Below are 19,913 nucleotides of genomic sequence, written 5' to 3'. Positions count from 1 at the left end.
TGGAATACTAGTTAACACTGGCAGTTTTAAATTAATTAAAAAAAAAGATGAATGTTTTGAAATCTGTGTTTGATAAAAGCATTTGTCTGACTGCTAAAAATATTTAATGCAATTGGTTTTAACCAAAATGAAGATTAGATAAATTGTTATGTCGTTTATAATCCCATTTTAATTATGAAATAAATATAATTAATAGAAAATTCCATTCAATAAATGTGTGCCATACCACAGAAAAATACCGATTCCTTTTATTTTATTTATTGCACGTATTATTTTTTTATTAATTTATTGTTTTTATTTTTAGCAATATTAGATTTTTAAAAATTTAACCTTTTTTGTATGAGACAAGTACAAGGACTATTTTTAACCGCCATTTATATGCATCACTTGCGAATAAGTCCATATACTTTTGTAACGAAGCAACATCTGTTGATATACAACGCTTTAATATTACCGCTTGCTTAACTATATAGACTAATTGGGATGTCTGTTATTTATTTACGAGATAAAAGACTGAGATACCGTTTCTTTTCTTTTCTGACATAGCATACCAGATCTTGCTCGTCTGCCATTAAATGATGCTAAGTCAGTTTTTTCATTACTGCTCCAAATGGCTGTACCAACTGCGAGTCAAACTTTAAGAGTAATTTCGTTTTTATTTTACTCCAAACTCAGACTAATTTTAATGCTGTTTATATACTACGCTATAATAGCATACTTCGTTGAATTGTGCGGAATAATTGAGATGCGATTTCTTTGTTGCTGGCGGCAGGATGTTTAACTATTAGCTTTCTGTTACATATCAACTCGAAATACTTGTTTACTCTGCTGTAACTGAAACATTTTTAGTTGAATAACGGCTTGGTTATGAAACAGCGTTTTAATTGCCAAGAAAACCATTTTGATTCGAAAGTTATTGCGTGTATGTAAGTAAAGGAATCAATCTCCACTCCTTGTGTACCAACAATTAGTGGGTTCATCATATATACCATTTGCTCAAGCACTGTAACCGTTTTTGTCATTACCATTATAGTTTAAGTCAAGTATTTAGTGAAACTCACTTTTTTTTTTTTTTTCAGAATGTGAAATCAAAAATTAATTGTGCTGTAATTATATAAAGTTATATTGTAAAGTAATCGCATTTCATCTTTTGACTGTGTTTAATTCTTATTTTATTTATGCGATAGACATTAAGTGTATTCTGTAGTAACTATTCTTTAAGAATTTCTAACACAAGCGAACTTTAATAGAACCGAGTTTTTAACTTAGCTTTCATGAATACTTTAACGAAACTGTCATTCAATCGATATTTGATTTAACAGAAAGTAGGAAGATGAATTTCAACATTTTTAAACACTTCTGTTTAAAATTGATTTGTTTCATGTTTTTAACGATGGAATTTTTGCAATAGATTTTTTTTATTTATTTATATGTTTTTGTTTGAAATTTTATGTACTTTTGTATTCTCGATGGTAATAGACTATTTCAATACTTCCAAATTTTAATCACCATTTAAATTAGGAGTTCGTTTCAGTAACGCTACTTATTATTGAGTTTAAGGAAAATAGATATTAAGATTAAAAAAAAAAAAAAAAAAAAAAAAAGGTTGAAAATAATTTCTGTTGTTTTGTGCTCTAATAAAAATGTGTTTTTATTAAAGTTGATTATTTTGAAGGTGCATTTAATATGAATAAATTTATGCTTTGTTAATTATGACTTAATTTCGTTTATTGCATTTAAAAGAATTATACATGATGTATTTAACATTGCGATAATTTTGTTAATAGATTTTTTTTTAAATTTTTATATTGATATATAAAGTATTTTAAAATTAATTCTTTGCTCGACCTTGATTCGTCTGAATAAAATGGGAGGTTGAAAAATTTCAGTCAACTTCAAAATAATAAGAATTGCTTTTATGTGTTGTTATCCGAACTAAAAAATGTTTGCACTTACGTACACATTTGAAAGTCTAAGACCAAAGAGTTAATTGAGGTTTTTTTCCCCTTCAGAATACTATTTTATCCTGCTAGTTAACAAAGAAAGATTCTTTTTGGCTTTAGATTTATTTATTTTTATTTGATCTTAAGGCTTTGGATATTTTTGTTAATTTTTATTATAAATTTTGCAGTTATTTTCCTCGTTATCCACTCTTTGTGCTCAGGATTCTTATTCTAAATGTTCTTTTTGTCTACATTAGCTTTGAAATTTAATTAGACAGAAGTTATCCTCTTTAATTTTTTAACATTGTGATATTTCATTTATAAATGCTCTAAAAATATAAGCAATTTTAAAATTCAAATTCCATTACTAATATGATAAATGAATTAAAATCCATTCATTAAGTTATTTAGGTGGTCATTGCAGACCAAGTCCTGTAGCTAGACAGTAAAGTGGTGATGCTTATTCATATTTCAGACAAAATTATATTAAATTCTTCACGTATTCTAAATGTCTTGGCAGAATAATTAGAGATTTAATTTTTGGTAATTGGCGGATTTCTGTTTCCTCTTCACTTAAAAAATATTTTGGAATTGGCCACATTTTTTTTCCTTAGCATGTTTTGAATTTTTACTTTTTAAGTAATTCTTATCTTTTTTTTCTTTCAAAATTTAAATAGTCAGACAATTTGTAATTGAAAAAAAAGTCATTATTTTTGAGGATTTATTTTGCTTTCACGAAAATCTAAAAAAAAGAATAAATTTGAAAAATTAGGTACTGTATTTGTTACTAGATGATTTTTTTAAAAAGTATATTTGTAATGTTTGATTAAAAAAATGTGTCAATTACAGTTATTTCGAAATGATTTTTTTTCAATAATTCACACATTTTTAAAAACTTTCTTCTTTCTGTAACAATTAGATGTATAAAAATATATTATCGTTCTTTTAATTTTAAATTTTGCTTTCTTATTATAATACACAGAAATTTTTCAGTGGATGAAGAAACAAATATCCTTTAAGATAATTATTGTAATTACGAAATATATTCGGTATGCGCGCAAAACTTGAATGCTTAGTGATTCAACTTACAGTTTGTATGAGCATGCTGCAATATAGCAAAGCCATATTTTAGCTAATCCAATAAGCCAAGCTTACTGGATTAATTGAAATATGGTATTTCCCCGTTTCAAATTCAAATGAAATATTACATGAAATGACAGAGTATTAAAAAAGTGCATAACACAATGAATGGTCTGAAGCTTTTAAATTGCTCGAGTTAAATGTCTATGGAAATTTGAAATTTAAAAATACTTTGTTGAGAGAGTCATTAAGATCGAGCTCGTATAAAAGATTTAATTGAAATTTTTTACTAACCAATTTTCTCGGCGAACTTACTTATTACCATTGGCGGCTATTAATTAAATTAATAAATAAAAATGAGGTTTTAATTGTGTTTTTATTTCTTTTCCTAAAGTAAATAAATAATTGTAACTTTATAAAAGTTCGTTTTAGAATATGTGGCTTTAAATTAACTACTTTGTGATTATCCTCATATTATGACAAAGTAATATCTGCTTGGGTATACGGCTGAATGTGACCAGACTCATAAAATTATTACGAGCAACTCGGAAGAAATATCAATTCACGACGGATGATTTATAAATAGTTAAAAAGAAAAAAAATCACGTTTCGGCTGAAAAAAGCTTTTCTATTCTTTTCTTAAGTAGAAATAGTATGCCTGTTGTAGCCATAAAAAAAATATATATATTTCGTAGCAGTTTTTTTTCTCTTCTTTATCATTTACCATCATTTGTTTGATCACGATCTCTGTTTCTCATAAAGGAAAAAGAATTTTATATGTTGGATCACTCCTTTCCTCATTTTCTTTCTTCTTATCAGCTAAAATATAGAGAACGGGAAAACTTCGGACTTTTTGCAAAGTGTTGAGATTACAGTCTAAGGGGATCAGTAATGACATATTTCGATTTTATGGCACGAACTTTCGATTTTCCATTGTATATTTTTTTCTTCTTTTTTTTTTAGTTTAATGAAGTTATATGCTTCCTTCCAAATATTATTTTCAAATGCTGTCAGTCCTCTTGGCGGGTTACGGAATGCGAATACCTCCCTAAAATGTTATAACCCCTTTTTTTTTTTTTTTTTTTGGAACGAAACCTCTTCTAATTGATTTTCTAAAATCTTCGCACTTACTGTAGTTTGCAGAATGATTAATTTAAAAAGAATGCAGAAGTTTTATTTCAGTTTTGTTTAAATTCATTAATTGTCATCAAAGGATCTTTGTTGCTGTTACTGCTTTCTTTAATTTACTGTATTCTTTAAATCCATTAAATCCCCCCTCTCTTTTTTTTTTCATTTATGTATGTGAAAGTACTGTAAAAAAGCAGTATATAAATCTTCCATCGCCATTTTAACTCTGGGCGGAGTATAAAAATATGCCTTTTAACTGTGCCACTATCGGATTCTCAAATCCCAACTTCTGATTTGGCGTCAAGCAGCTTACTGCGGTTTTTTTTTTTTTTTTTTTTTTTCATGTTTAAAGTAACAGAATTATTTATTGGTGTGCGAATAAACCTAAGCGTTAGTAAATAATATTTATGCTGATTCATTATATTCTCCCTTCACGGACCAAATAGAATGTTATTGCTAATATTTTCTTTCAGCTATTTTTTAAAATTTTGTTTTCTCCATTGCTTGTTTTTGTTAATGTATCAGTATTTGTTTTAATTTGATTTTAATAATTAACTTTGATTTGAATGTTCTTGAACATTATGGATATAGAAGATCCTAATGCAAAGAAACAAAACTTCTAATGTTATTATGTATTGATATCTAAAGTGTATTGCAAACAATAATTTTATATTTTTGTTTCTTAAGCACTCTGCCAATTTGCATGGTATTTTCTACTGCAACTTTTGTTTGTTAATCTGTGACAATCAGCTCTGAGGTATTGCTAATGGGATAACAAACTATCTAAAGGACACATCTTTCAATGGATTAATATTTGTCTTTTACAAAGATAATGAAAACGATGATGATGATCCATTAAAAATGCTTCTATCTGTTTGATATTCTTATATTGTTTTGATTCATCCGCCAGTATTTCGCATGCGTAACTTCAATATGTTTTGTTTTAGACCAAAAACTGAGCTAATATTCGCAGGGGCTAAGAGACATTAGCAATGGATGGTATGAATGTTAATCATGGAGGTTATCAGGTTAACCAAACATATTTTTATGTATTTGTCAAGTATGTTGAGGAAACGGGGGGGGGGGAGGACTATGCCTGTGCTCCTTTTACATTTGTCGAGCCACCATTGATAGAGTCTAGGACAAAAATATGCTATGGCCTGCGAACATCTTACACCGCTGAATGTTCGCATTTAATGGAGTATTTTAAAAACAAGAATTACTGATGAATTAAATTTTTACTTGTTTATAGGCTTTAATTAATTTCTATTTTTTTTTTTTCAGATAGATGAGTAGGGCATGCGAAACTTTTTAAACTTTATAGACATTGCCTGTTTCATATGCATTACGTTATCAACTTATTTCCTATTATCCTAAGCAGTACATTTGGAGGCTTTATGTTTAAAAAAACTGAATTGAAAAGAAAAGGCTTAAAAGTTTTAACCTTTCGTTGGGTACAACTACACGCTCCTCACGCTAAACACGCTCCTCATATTTTATTATAGTTATCTCAAATATTGCTATGAATCACATGTTCTGCATATATTTAAAAGAATTCAAAAGAACCAACGCACGAAGGCCAAACATACGTAAATGTAACTGTGGAGAAAGGCTGTATTAATTAGGTAAATAAACATTGGCAAGAAACTGAAGAATAAATACACCAATAAGGTACGTCTGTTTAATTTTAGTTATTTTTAGTATTCTTCAGAAAGAGAGAGAAGAAATGGGGGTGGGGTGATCCGATGAAAATTTTTTTCTATTAGATTGAAAGGAGATTTATAAAATATTTCGAAAAAAACCCATTCCAAACCTCTTCTGGTTATAGAAATTCTAATGGACCTGATTATAGAAATCGTTTATTTTTCTGACCAATTACTCGTAGGATATGACGAACCTTAATTTCAGAAAAATATCTTTATTCTTTAAAGTATGGAATGTTTGCGAAAATGCTACTTTAGTCTTTAGTATAAAAAATTATTATTGATTTGTATGAGAACTTTTAAAACATTTATTGTGTATTAGGAACATTTCACCTTTTGTACATCTTTATCGTCTGATGACTGCAATTTTCCGGGATTTTTTTGTGGTTTCGTGGTCTGTGTTTTCATTCCTGTTCATTTTCTTTTTAAATATGATTTTATATTAAGTTTTGATTTTCATTATTTTAAGTCATTTATTCAACGGTGGTCTCACGCAAGAGCCACTCATTGATTGGTTGAGAGCCACTCAAATTGCGAGATGCTGTTAAAATATTTTACATGAAATTAATAAATAGAAACCAGATGCAACTGTTAACCAAAAAAAAAAAAAAAACACCCCTATATGAAGCACATTACTTTTATTAAACTTATGAAAAATTGGCTGCCCAAGACTTCAAATAATACAATTGAAATCGTCAAAAATAATGATTGAAAGCTTCATAATACGATCAAATTTAGTTGTAGAATAGTGGGTCTTATTTTATGACAAATCTTAGTGTGCCAATGATATTCTGTTAAATTACTTTTATTGACTTAAATAGCATAAAAAAATTATTCTTTGTCATTTAGATCAGTTCTCTTTTGAAAGTATTTGCCTATTTCTAACGATTTAGAAATTAAGTTTTGGGCCATGATTAGAGTAGATAGGCACTCTGTACACATTTGAATAATTCATTTTTCACCTAGGATGCAGCTGAAGAAATATTTTATTACTTGGCGAACAAATAATAAAAATAATCTAAATTGGTATTTTTTCTTGCGCCTACTATTTACCTGCTTTTGCATTAGAAAATACCGAATAAATGAAAATAATATTTTCGTTTATTTCTGTATGCTATGCATTGCTTTTTTGCCGAAATAAATTTATTCTAATTCAAGTTGTGCTTCGGGTGTTGCCAATTATTATTTTTTTTCTTTGTAATGCTACTTTGTTTGGTTAGAGATTAAATTTCGAGATGCTGTTAAATTATTCTACAGGAAATTAATAAATAGAAACCAGATGTACCTGCATACAGCCCCCCCCCCCAAAAAAAAAAAAACTTTTTGAAACTTATCGTGAAAAACTGGCTGTTCAAGTCTTCAAATAATGCAGACATTCCTTAAAATATAAATATTATTTGAAAGAGTACAGACTTTTCAAGATATAGGAATATATTTGAAAAGTTCTAAAAACGAAACGTTTAATATAATCTTAGTTAAATTGCTTTTATTATAAAATAAAAAAAAATATCTTGTATGCCTTTCTTATAGTGACTTTAAGAAGCATTACAATTACTTAAAGAAACAGATGTTATTATGCTTGTAAAATGCATGTTTCCGAACCGAAACATGAAAATTTTGCATTTTAAAACTGAAAATAATTATGAGAAGTAAGACTTATTATTTTTTCTTTGGTTTAAATTTTCTACGTTACATATATCTTACGAGATAATGTACGATGAATATTTTTTAAATGTATTAAGATCTCTAGATATGCAATTATTTTTAGATGTCAAGAATTCTGCTTAAATCAATGCATTTGATTTTTCAAACTGCGGATAATGGGTAAAAATTTAATTAATTCTAATATTTCCTTTATTAAAACTTGATTTTTTGATAAAAGAAAACCATCCTTTATAATATACTTTTGTACTTAGAAAAACTAGTATTTGAATTACAATCAAATTAATGGAAGTATTAATTATTTAATTAAAAATGTGAGATTTTGAGCTCAGTATTAGGATCCACGGTTGAAATACCCTTTCCTTTCGGTAGAATATTTTAAATATATATATATATATATTTAAAAACATTTTTTTTTGGTAGAATTTTTTGTTAAAAGCAAAAATTATATAAAAAAACACTTTGTATCTCATGATGTAATTATTTCTCTTCATGATGGAAATTCATTTATTTACGAGATATATACCTTTTATAAAATATGACAAATGGGGATTATTATTTTGTGTTTAAACTTGACGCTTTAATTACTATCAGATTTTGAGAAATAGGGTTTTACCTTCCAATTCTTGGATTTCCTTTCAACGCTTCAGCATTTGCGGCTGAGTATTTTCGTCGGTTATTCAGCAGGATGTATGAATGAGTGTCTTTCCTTTTCCTTTCTTCCCCCTTTTTGTTTTCTGACTACTAATTTCATTATTATTTTTTTTTATTTATTCTGCGTATATTTTTGTTAAACATGCTCAAACTCTATTTCCTTTTTAGTTAATCATAAATACAGTCAGTAGATAAACACGACAACCGGTTGAAGCGAGATTCGGCTAGTTTAACATGTTCGTGGACAATGGAAAGAGAAGACAAAATGAAAATACTCAATGAACCAGTTAGCTATTGCTTTAAAGTGTATAATAATTTTTAAAAATAAGGCTATAAAGAATTGAATGCAAAGTAGTGTGGCTTATAAATTTGAACGTTATAGCATTCATGTCATTTTGCATCACAATGAAAATGATTACTAAAACGTTCACATCCGTGAACGTGTTAGAGAACAAATTTGCGAATTGTTTAAGCCTATAATATTCAAAGCAATGGTAAATAACTGAGATTATTTTGAAGTAAAGATTGAATTATTAGATAGCAGCAATATTGCTCGATTTTTTTATGTAAAGGCAAATTTTTTTTGAAAATTATGAAATACAAATATAATTTTGATTTTGTTTTCAAAGATAAAGCTTTCCATATATATTTTTGAAACATATTTTAGGAATTGTTACATTTGTAAAGGTTGTTATCGTTACATTACAATTTATTTATCAGGTGTTTGCAAAATTTATTTTCTCGTAAAACTTAAAACTAACTTTTTTTTATTTATTTATTTCAGTCATACATTAAAGAGCATTTCGTTTGCTCATGCTAATAGTTCTGAATATACTAATGTTAATTGTTCATGTTCAATCGAATGCTAATTGATCTGAAAATGCGCAATACACTTTTTTTGTTTTGTTTATGCGTGTATATGTAAGCGGAAAATTGGTTGTAGCATATTTTCGCAAGTATTGAAATTCTCGAATCAGTTTTTAATTTAACGTTTGCTAAAAAAATTTTGTTTTTGTAAATTAAAAGATCCTTAGCTATTAAAGATTTATTTTTGTTTTAGGCACTTATATCACGAATGCAAATACTTTTTCTGGAGTTTCTTGCATTGTGTATAGGCGATTGACAGTGAAAATAAAATAATAAAATGCTTAATGAAATTTCAAGTACCAGTTAAACTTAAAAACACTTTTAAATTATAAAATTCGGAAGTTGCAAGTGAGTATTACCCACTCTTCTAAAACTATTCAAACTTCCATGAATTGTGATCGTTTCCTTATTATTTTCCAAGTAAGATATCTCTGCCCTTGATTTCTAATGTTCCAGTGCAGCATGCGGTGCACAGTTAGTCGTAGGCTGAATACTGTGTTCTAGCCATTTAAACGCTTTAGTCTTGAGGTGTTAGTCATATGGAATAGGTTCTATTTGTCTGTTTTGAGAAATCTTCTACTTCATGCGTTTTCTTTTTTGGAACAGTTTACTTTTGCTATGTTGCTGAATGTTAAGCTTTGGTCTCTTTTTTTCTGTAAACCTTTAGTCAAATGAAATAAAACCACGGACTTTCCTCATTTTTGATTTTATCACGAGATTAACCGTTCAAAAAATTACAAGGTTTTTTTAAATTTCGATTTAAGATACTCCTTTCTTTTGAAATTTCCTCCCCCCCCCCTATTGCCTTTTTTTTATTAAAAAAGTCTGGAAATGTTTTGCCGAGACGTCCACTTTAAATATATAAAGAAACAATATGAATGAATAAATTACATGTTATTATTTTATATATTTATATTTATAGCCAGTTACGAAAGCATATTTTAATGTCAGAATGAAAATTTGACCAGCTGCGGAACAATTAACTCTGCAGAAAGAATAAGAATTTGCAATTAAAGAGGGTGGAGTAATTTATGAGTATTTACTGTAATTTAAAATCTTTAGAGGGGAACTGATGGAAAAAGTCTCAACGAGAATTTCTATTGATGCGAATCAGACGTTTTAATTAATATATCACGCAGAGTTTTTTTTTCTTTTCCTATTTATTTCTTAGAGTAAACTTTGATTTCTGGTTAGCGTGGCAATTAATTGTTATTTTCTTTGCCATAAAATATATAACGAATTTTTATTTCCTTAAATTATGCTATTAATTGTTAATTGCACGAAACTTAAATTGTTTCCTTAATTATGCTATTATTACACACCGGCTTATTAAGTAATGGTTTATTGTCTTTTTTAAATTCAAATTTCTTAATTTCAGCATAGAAATAATGAAATTAAAATCAAGAAAAATTCAGATTTAATTTACTCTAAATTTTTATATGGATAGTTATTCTATTCTGCAAAATTTTAATTTTCGGTAATTTTGGAATATGTTTTTAGACATGTGAATTAGTGAATGCTTTCTGCATTTTCAATTTTCAGAGTCATTGTTTTATACATAATGTAGAATCGATTTTATCTCCTGATTATGAATAAATCCCATGTTTTGTTTCTTTTTATAAATTTGGACTGAATGATGTTAATAAATTAAACTTTTAAACTTAGTTCTTTCAGATTTGAAATGCGTTTTATGTTTTTTAAAAAAAATAACTCTCATAATAACTTATATATTCATTTGTCATTTTTAAAATTTCTGCTTTTCCTGATTAATATTAAGTTTTTTTGCAGTAGGTCGTAAAGAACTTTACTGGGGTAAAATTTTATTCATGAAAACATTTTCATTTGTTTTAAAACTGTAGTCAGTCTCAAATCTAAGAACTTAAGCTTTTTTTTTTTTTTTTTTTCGTATTTAACTCGGCTTTGATCTGTTTTGAAATATAGTTATAGATTTATCAATTTTATTCTTTGTGTACACCGTTATCGATAATATTTAAAAAGAATTATAAGTATGTAACTTTTACTGAAAATACTTTGGGGTTAAAAAATTGGTCATCACCTTATCGGAAATGTAAAAACTTTCTGTTCAAGGTTTCTGACTCATTTTTCTAACCAAATATCTTGATGGCAAAGTCCATGCAGACTTACTAAATGAATTTTCTACAGTTTTTATGAAAACTGTCACTCATGATTTTAGAATGCTTTTTTAATGTATCCATAATTTTTTAAAAAAGTTCAGACAGATAAACTTTTTTTGTTCATTAGGGAAAGACGTCGTTTCCGCTATGCCGAGAAAAGTTGGATGTAATCCGATCTAAATTGGATCGGATACATCGTAAGAATATTTCCTCTAGAAATAGTACATTGCTTCATTCAGATATTGCTGAAATGATAAGCATTATTAACACCTTTTGAAAAACTTCTTTTCCTGTTTTCGGTAAGAGGCGAAAACAATGATTTAATTATTAATGACTCCAAAATCAGTTCAAGGTACTCTGGTCTAGGGAGACTCTGCAGCTTGCAGGTTTAGGTATTGATGCTAATTTTGATGCTTAAAAAAATTACATTAGAGTGAATCTGTAAACATGATTAGCTTTTGAACGTCGTTATTTAACGTAAAATTAGAAATGCCATAAAAAGACGGTTTCAAGTTCTGCATTTTTTTCCTCCTCTTCTTCCTGTGTCAGGTTTTTTTTTTTTTTTTTTTTTTTTTTTTTTTTTTTACAACGTAAATGTATATTTCTTTAATGATAAAACATACGAAATTTAGTAAATATAAAATGGTAAAAGTTTTAAATTTCTTACAGACAAAATTAGTTAAACAAGAGGTAATGTTTAAAATATTAAATTCATTCCTTTTCTAACGCTTTGTTTTTATAATTTATTTATTCTATTCTTATTTCTTTTACTTTGCTTTTAATCGAGAAAAGTTTTAATAGGTAAGATGTGCTAATTAAAAGTTTAATAAGAATAAAATATTTATATAATTATGCACGGATGTGTTAAATTTTAGTTTTGTTTTTAAAAACTTCTAAATTTGGAGGGGGAATCCGATTTACTTTTTTTTTTTCAAAAATTTCAGAATTTTGTTCAGATTGAATCATATCTAATTTTTGGTGAACTGAATTTCTTCAATGAACTTGTTTTATTTTTAGGGTATTGTGGGAAGCCTATCGAGCGGAAAATCAGCATTAGTTCACAGGTATCTGACGGGTTCATATTTGCAAGATGAATCCCCCGAAGGTAAGTGTTGAAAATCTTTGAAAAAAATTAGTAGTAGTATTTTGATTATGAAATTCCCGTCATTCACTACGTGCCCATTTCAGGTGGTAGATTTAAAAAGGAAGTCGTCATAGATGGGCAGAGTTATCTTTTACTCATTCGAGACGAAGGCGGCCCACCAGAAATTCAGGTAAATTTAATATCTATTCTCTTTATTCTAAATACTGTGTGTTGGAAAGTAAACAGTGGATTATAATATTTTATTGTTATGTCGGCAAACATTTAACATTCACAGGATTTGTCATGGAAAATTTAACTAGTCTGAGGTGGTGGACGTTTTTTTAGGGAGGGAGTTACGGACGTCTGATTTGTTGTGTAAGGATAGACGCTGAATTTAAGGGAATCTCAAACTGAAATTACACCTTTTTGGATCCATGGCATTGATTTGAGAGATATTCTGTATCAGCTGAATAGTTGATAAAGGATTTTTCTAGCTACAAAAATTACATTACTTGGCTCATTATTTATATATTCTTTTGTTTTCTAAAGCTTAAATTTGATGAATAAAATGCTGATGAAAATTTTATTAAAATAGTAGTTTATCAAAGAATAGATTCACGGAGTTGCAAGGTAGACTGTAGATTAACAAACGCAATTTTTGAATGATTTTTGTTTGCGTATTCTTTTATAGCACTTTTTTGAAATTTGCTTGTCATATTTCTTGATAGGATTTTGGTTAAATTTTGTCCATTTTTGCTTCTCCAAAATACGTTTATATATACCGTTCGTGTACATTTGGATGCAGCTAATTAAAATACATTATCATTGTATTCTTTTTTCGGTTTTATCTTTTTATTATTTTGTGTTCAATTTTGTTTTCTTTTTTTTTTCTTTTACATTTTATGTTTACTTCTTTTTGTTTCATAGTGCTGTTTTTATATAAACGTTAATTCACTTATATTTTGTACCCCATGTAAGATAAATATTTTTTCCGTATTATTAATGTTTAAAAAAAATTTTTATGTGTCTGCATGCGAATACACTTCTTATTGTTTTTCTTTTCTTTTAATTTGCCCCCTCGAGCTATTATGCTTATTTTATACATGTGCCCATATTAGTTCTGTATTCATTGACAGGATGCACCATGCATAGAATAAATGTAAAGGCACTAGATAAAGTATCATTATCTAATATGTTCTAGATAAAGTTCCATTGATTTGCAAATAAAACAAATGTTTCAATGATGTATAATTAGTATGTCCTGCTTTTCTGTTTAGCCGAGCCAAGTGGAGCTTTATTGTTATTATTGTTTTTATTTTTTAATTTTGTCATCTTGAAACCCATCATTATTTTGTTCTTTCTCTTTTATGAGAAATATTTTTTTATTATAAATTTTTTCGTCCAATACCCAGCATTATTCATTAAAAAAAATTAATGGTATTAGCTTTATTTCTCTTCTGAGAATTGTGCTATAGTATCTTGGGTATTTATGCGTTAAATTAAATATAAATCATTAATAATAAATTTGAATTCTCGTTATTTATTCACAAATTTTGATTTTGTGAACTGCTAGTGCATTTTCTCCCAAGATTACGATTTAGAAAAGAAAATGTGCTTTAGAATTTGTTTTATTTAGCTGTTTGACAAATTTAATATTAATTCAGTATTTCTGATTGCCTGTTTAAAGACATTTTTTTCCCCGCCTTTGTGCATGGCTTTATTAAGTGCTCCTGGTTTAAAATAAAACTGTTAAATTCCCAGTTTCAAATTAAAACATTAAGTTATTATTTAATTTCTAATAAAGTTTGCCATATGAGCTCATGTCATTGATTTTTTATCTTTGAAAACCTCATTTTAACAAAATGATACTTAGCGAAAAAAATTTTTTGAATTTATTTGTTCCAGAGGTTGCTGACTATAATTTCATTCCTTGAACTACGAATTTATTTTAACTCCTAATTAGATTATATGCTTTATTTTGGACATTTATTATTATCTCCTTCTAGTATACAGAGCGGAAAGATCTTAACAAGCGAAACATTTAAACATACCCGAGTGATTTTTTTTCGTTTTAAATTAATTTCTATTTTAATTTAAAAAAGACTTAGATATCAAAATTCATGCTACTCTATGCACACGTCAGACATGTTATTTTATTATTAAGGGTTAAGCCTACTTATTGTCTATGTCAATAACTAGTACTGTGTTAATTAGTCCTCTGTAGAGAACCGTAATTATTGAGCAGCTTCATGGTGAAAAGTTAGATTTGTTTTAATTGTTGATACAGAATACGTGAAAAACCTGCAACAGATTTCAACACTAACCTGGAGTTTGATTTGATAGCAATCAATAAACTAATTGTCGAGATTTTTACAAGTTAAAGTTGATTTTGTTGACTAAGCATCCAAATCTTTTGGGATGCAGTGGCTTGGTAGCCACCCTAGTGATTGAGGTTATTTTTTCTTCTACAAAATACATGAGTTTCATTAGCTTGAGGAAATCTTCCCTAAGGTTGTAAAGAGGGAGATATCACGTCGACTTCTATAAATTAGAAAAGAGCTTTAATGTCATACTCTCCTTTTGTCTTTGTATTGAATGCTATTTTCGAATATCTATGGTATGGTTTCAAAAAATTTAACTTAGCATTTTCTGAATAAGCTTTATTAATGGGACAACAAAATTCAGAAACATAACTTCTGCATCTAACATCATAAAAAAAATAACTTATCAACGACAAATTTCTAATGCACTATTAGAATGTATTTAATGTTTTGCAAACTTTTTGTTAATTGATTTTATAAACCTATTCAAATAGAATGAAATTCATTCAATTTTGAGTCCTAAGTCCTAAAACAAATGGGGGGGGGGGTATTTTTAGGATATCAAAATTTTCTTGATTTTTCTGTATGTGTGCACGCACATATATTTAAAAGATTAACTTTAAATTTGCTTTGTATTTTTTTTAGTCTTATCTTTGTTTTTAATGATATAAATTATACTCCAACTCTCAATAAATATGCATTATAGCAGGGAAATAAAAAGAAAATTCTTTTCATTTTAATTCTACTTTATGATCCAGATGATATTTTTTAATACCTACTGAAATTTTTTAATTTGATTTCAAGAAGAACATAAAAATGAGTTAACTGAACCTTTATATTCATATTATATAATGAGACTCAATATTTATATTCAAATAGATTGCTTTCCCGAAATTTTTAATTTTTCGTTTCGTTTCAGTGATTGATTTGAAGAAAAATTTGCATTTTTTTTTATTTCAGTAAATTATTATAATTAATAATAATTTATACTATATAATTTACAGTATAGTAAGCACGATTTATAATTATTTTAACTGAAAATAACGAAAGTCTGTGAAATCGCATTTTTTTTTTCTTTAGTAGAATTGATGAACATTGTGTTAATATAGACTGATATGCATTTTTCTGCAGTTAATGTATTTATATTTTAATTGATGTTTAATTTTAACAATAATCTTTAAAAGTTTTAAAGGTGAAAATACATAAGACGGATAAAAAAAAAATGTTATGTATTTTAAGCCAAAATCCAATTTATTGGGGGAAAATAATATTAAACTTTTTAAAAATTCCTAAAAAGGCACATGAAGATTAATTCTTGCCTATCACATCTTCTACAATTTACTATCATTACCCGTGTAACATTTATAACATGCAAATTTTTTTTACAAAAGTGTAACTTACGTATTTCCTTTACATTTTTCATTGCGGAAAGACATCTTTCCTTTGATTTCAAACTGAAATTACGTAAACATTTTCGTTTTCAAAAATGCGTTTGCCCTAGCACAATAGGATTTAGGTGTCTAAATAGCTCTTGATGAGAAATGCCGAAACCAGAGAGTTTTAAGAGATTGATGCCACTCAGTATGGCGAATGGTTATGCCATCATTCATTACTTTCCTGCTATTTTTTTACGATACGGAATCTTTGATGATTGTTTTAGATTAACGGCTATTCGTAAATCTGTACTTCCCTATATTGCAAAATCTAATTGTAATGATAGATAAATAGTTATAGATTAACGGCTATTCGTATATCTTTACTTCCCTACATTGCAGAATCTAATTGTAATGATAGAGAACTTGTTATTGCTAAACCGCTTTAGTTTTGCGCATAGTTAATATATAGAATAACTGCATCCGTAGCCGATGAGGGTTCGACTGCTAACAAGAGTAGCTGTAAGTCTAAAAATATTTTAAATCATCTGAATGGTTTGTAGCGATTGCCATCTGATTTATGCACTTTGGCAATGTCCTGTAGCCTTTTCTTTCAGAAATTTTCTAAATGCGGATTAGCTTATTAGTGAAATGAAATTAACTAACTTGTACATTTTAAGCAAGAGAACAGAATAAAAACAGAACAGAAGATAAAATTATAAAGCTCAGACTTTCATATAATTAAAGCATTTTTTAAAAAATAAATTATTGTATTTTAGTTTTGAGGGTTTTTTAAATATCGTTTACTACTAAATCTGTTTAGATGTATTGATTGCTTACGTATATGATATGTTTAATTTTTTACTTCTTGGTACACGTTTATGTGATGCATCTAAAATTGTACTTTTAAACGTTTATTGTAAGGGGAACGATAAGTGTTTTAACATAATTGGTATGTTTAAACTAAAAAACTTATTTTGCTTACAAGAAAAGAAACATGTTTTAATTTTTTTTTTCAGTTTTCCGGTGGCGTTAAGTCGCTTTAATGTTGAGATTTCAATAGTTCATTTTTGGATTTTATGCGGTATAATCTACTGAATTATCTTTGTCAGTCATATTTATAACTATAAACATAAAACTGTTGTTACTCACACTATGTTTAACTGAAAGGTATATTTTTTAAACTTTCGCCAACATAGAAACATAACATCATGAGCATATGACCGGCTTAACTATGAAAAGGGATTCTATTATTTTTTTACTAATGCATTTGTTTATTTCTTGTAGAGCAATTTAGCTGATTTAAATCGCACGCCTTCTAATAATGCTTTGTTTTTGATGCTATTCTTTATCAGTCTGAATCTTATATTTTAAATAAATAAAAGAAAAAGACGCCCTTCCTTATTCAGCTAATTACTCTAAGTATATAAAATATGATGAACTTGTAATGGAAGAATGAGTTAAATATAAAGAGCTAATATCTAGCATCTTTATTGCAGAGAAAGGTTATCTCAAAATCTCCACTTTTATTTATGTAAATACTTTTGAAGCATGAATAACATTTGTTACAGAAGAAAAACCCTGCTTTGTATCCACTATCGTTTGTCTGCATTGTAGACTGGTTTCACCTGTTGAAATATGAAATAATGACCTCCGTTTCATTGTTTTGACTACGAAAAAAATGACATTAATGATATTTAACTGCCGTTACATAACTTCTTCCGTCATGTATTGTGAAACATTAATGGAAAATAAAGCGCATCTTCTCTTGGAAGAGCAGTCAAAGGAGATCGGATACAAGAATGCTTCATTCAGAAAAGAGGAGCTTCGTTCAGCCTCATTTGTTCTTAAGCCATCTATTAACTAAATCCTGTTTATTTATTTTGTTAGTGTGAAATACGAGATACGCTTGTTTCGATGGATCGAAGCGAACCATGACTATACGGTTCACCTCATTTTCTTGGTCATAGAAAAAATAAATAAATAAAAAGAGGGGCTATTTTTTTTAATGTTTCTAAATGATCTTTTTATAAATCGCCAATGCTCTTAGCACGGATTCTATTTTCCCTATTAGATTATCTTTTTCCCCGGTGTTTTTGATTTGGCCACTCGAAGAGGAATAAATTTAAATAACCAACGCATTTGATGAAATCTTTTATTTTTCCAACCTCTTCCCTACCAAATTCGATTTTGCGTTTAAAAAATTGTCGTGTTTTTTTTTAATTATTAAAAAAATAAATTGTGCAGTCTTTTTTTCTCCTTTTTGTGTACTTTTGATTTACGAACTCATACATTTTTATGAAATAAATGGCAGCCCGGAAGTAAACCCATTCGAACTACTCTATTGTTAATTCTTTTTTCCACTTTAAGAATTAAAAGTGTATCCTGTTCGTTTTCTTGAAGGCGCTGCACTCCCATCTGGTTTATTTCTTGTGCATTTAACCTCGACACATTAACACGGCATGCGTAGAAGAAAATATGAGGCCAGAGAGAGCAGAAATAGAGCAATAATTTTCAACGTGTTAGAGGAATGCCAAGACATGAATAAAGAGGCGAATAGTTTGTTGAAACAAAAATAAATATAAATAAATTGACATCATAGAATACATATATATAATGCAGAAATGAGATATATATATATCTGTTTAAAATTGTCAAAATAATTCTATAATATTCATCATGCTAACATTTGAACTTGGGTGTGACTAAAGCAAATGAGAAGTTAAACATGAAATACTAAAAGGAATTATGAGAAAGTGCTGAATCGTAAAAATAATTTTGAATCTGACTGTCTTGCTCATGATTCTTCTTTGGGCATTTTAAATTTTAAAAGATTAAGCAAGCACTTTTAAGATGAAGCTCTTACCTTCAACCATTGTCGACAAAACACTTATTTATAGCAATATATGCTGTGCTTTATAGAAATTTGTCGGTACAAATGTCGGTTTTGTTAGTGACTGTGTAAATATTCCTCATAAACTTAAGAATACGATCGTCTTATTTTTCATCCACCTGAAAAAAATTGTTTGAAATCCATGATGCTTTTGATTTTTTTTTTTTTTTTTTTTTTTTTTTTTTTTTTGTTTAAGTCTTATGGAGGGAAAATATATACTAAAAGTGTTAGAGTATTTTATGAAGCTGTAAGTATATTAATTTGGAAAAATCCAAGGCAGAATTGGGAAAATAATTGCTATTTTTCTTTCTTAAAAATGTTTATTTATGGATCACTGTCGTTCCGTTCAGAAATGTTATCGTGTACACTATTTATTACCCTTCTTTAATACTTTCCAGAGACTCAATGAATAAATGGTAAAATGAATAGTGGTGTAAATCGAAGTAAAACGTGTATTGTGAGAAACCACATGTAGATAGTATTGCACTTGAAATCTGAGATGATCATCACAGGAAATTGTAAAAAAAAGCATGAAAGGTAAATGCTGGATAATACTATATTTAAAATCAGTATTAGTTATGATTGTGTTAATAATAGTTAGAACAAATGAGTGGAAGCTATTTCGGGACAAATATCAAAAAATCAAGTTCTTTTATGACTATAAAAAACGATGTGCCAATTTTTATAGATGATGATATAGTTTTCTTTTTTCTTTTTATGCCTTTTCATAATATTTTTATTTAAAATGAAAATGAAAGAAGAAGAATTTAAGAATTAACCATAAAGTTGTAGTTCCAGATTTTCACAAGGAATTATACCAATGTTTTTAAATTATATTGAAATCCTTCTGACAAGTATATGTATTTAAGCTTATGTGAATAAAAATCAGATAGTAAATGAATATAAGCCATAATTATAATAGAAAAAGACGCTTCCACGATTTTTCCATGATGAAGAATTGAATATATTAGTGATGTTTGTTATTTCGAAACAAATCAATTGAAACGATTCTTCTCTCTGACTTAACGCTCCACCTTCTAGTTGTTGAGACCTTAACGATTTCTGCCGGT

The 19,913-nt window shown here is 27.9% G+C and overlaps 1 protein-coding gene across 2 annotated transcripts in view; it reads left to right on the top strand.

The window, feature by feature from the left end:
• The window catches only part of LOC129960096 (centaurin-gamma-1A-like), a 102,068-nt gene that overhangs the window by 45,213 nt on the left and 36,942 nt on the right, over positions 1-19,913 (top strand). For both annotated transcript variants that reach the window (XM_056073205.1, XM_056073206.1), the window contains exons 3-4: positions 12,190-12,277; positions 12,361-12,446. In XM_056073205.1, coding sequence (XP_055929180.1) covers positions 12,190-12,277; positions 12,361-12,446 — 174 coding nt within the window. The remainder of the gene's footprint in view (positions 1-12,189; positions 12,278-12,360; positions 12,447-19,913) is intronic.

The sequence above is a fragment of the Argiope bruennichi genome, chromosome X2, assembly GCF_947563725.1.
Source record: "Argiope bruennichi chromosome X2, qqArgBrue1.1, whole genome shotgun sequence".
Classification (NCBI taxonomy): Eukaryota; Metazoa; Arthropoda; class Arachnida; order Araneae; family Araneidae; genus Argiope; species Argiope bruennichi.
This window is presented reverse-complemented; position numbering and strand designations above follow the sequence as displayed.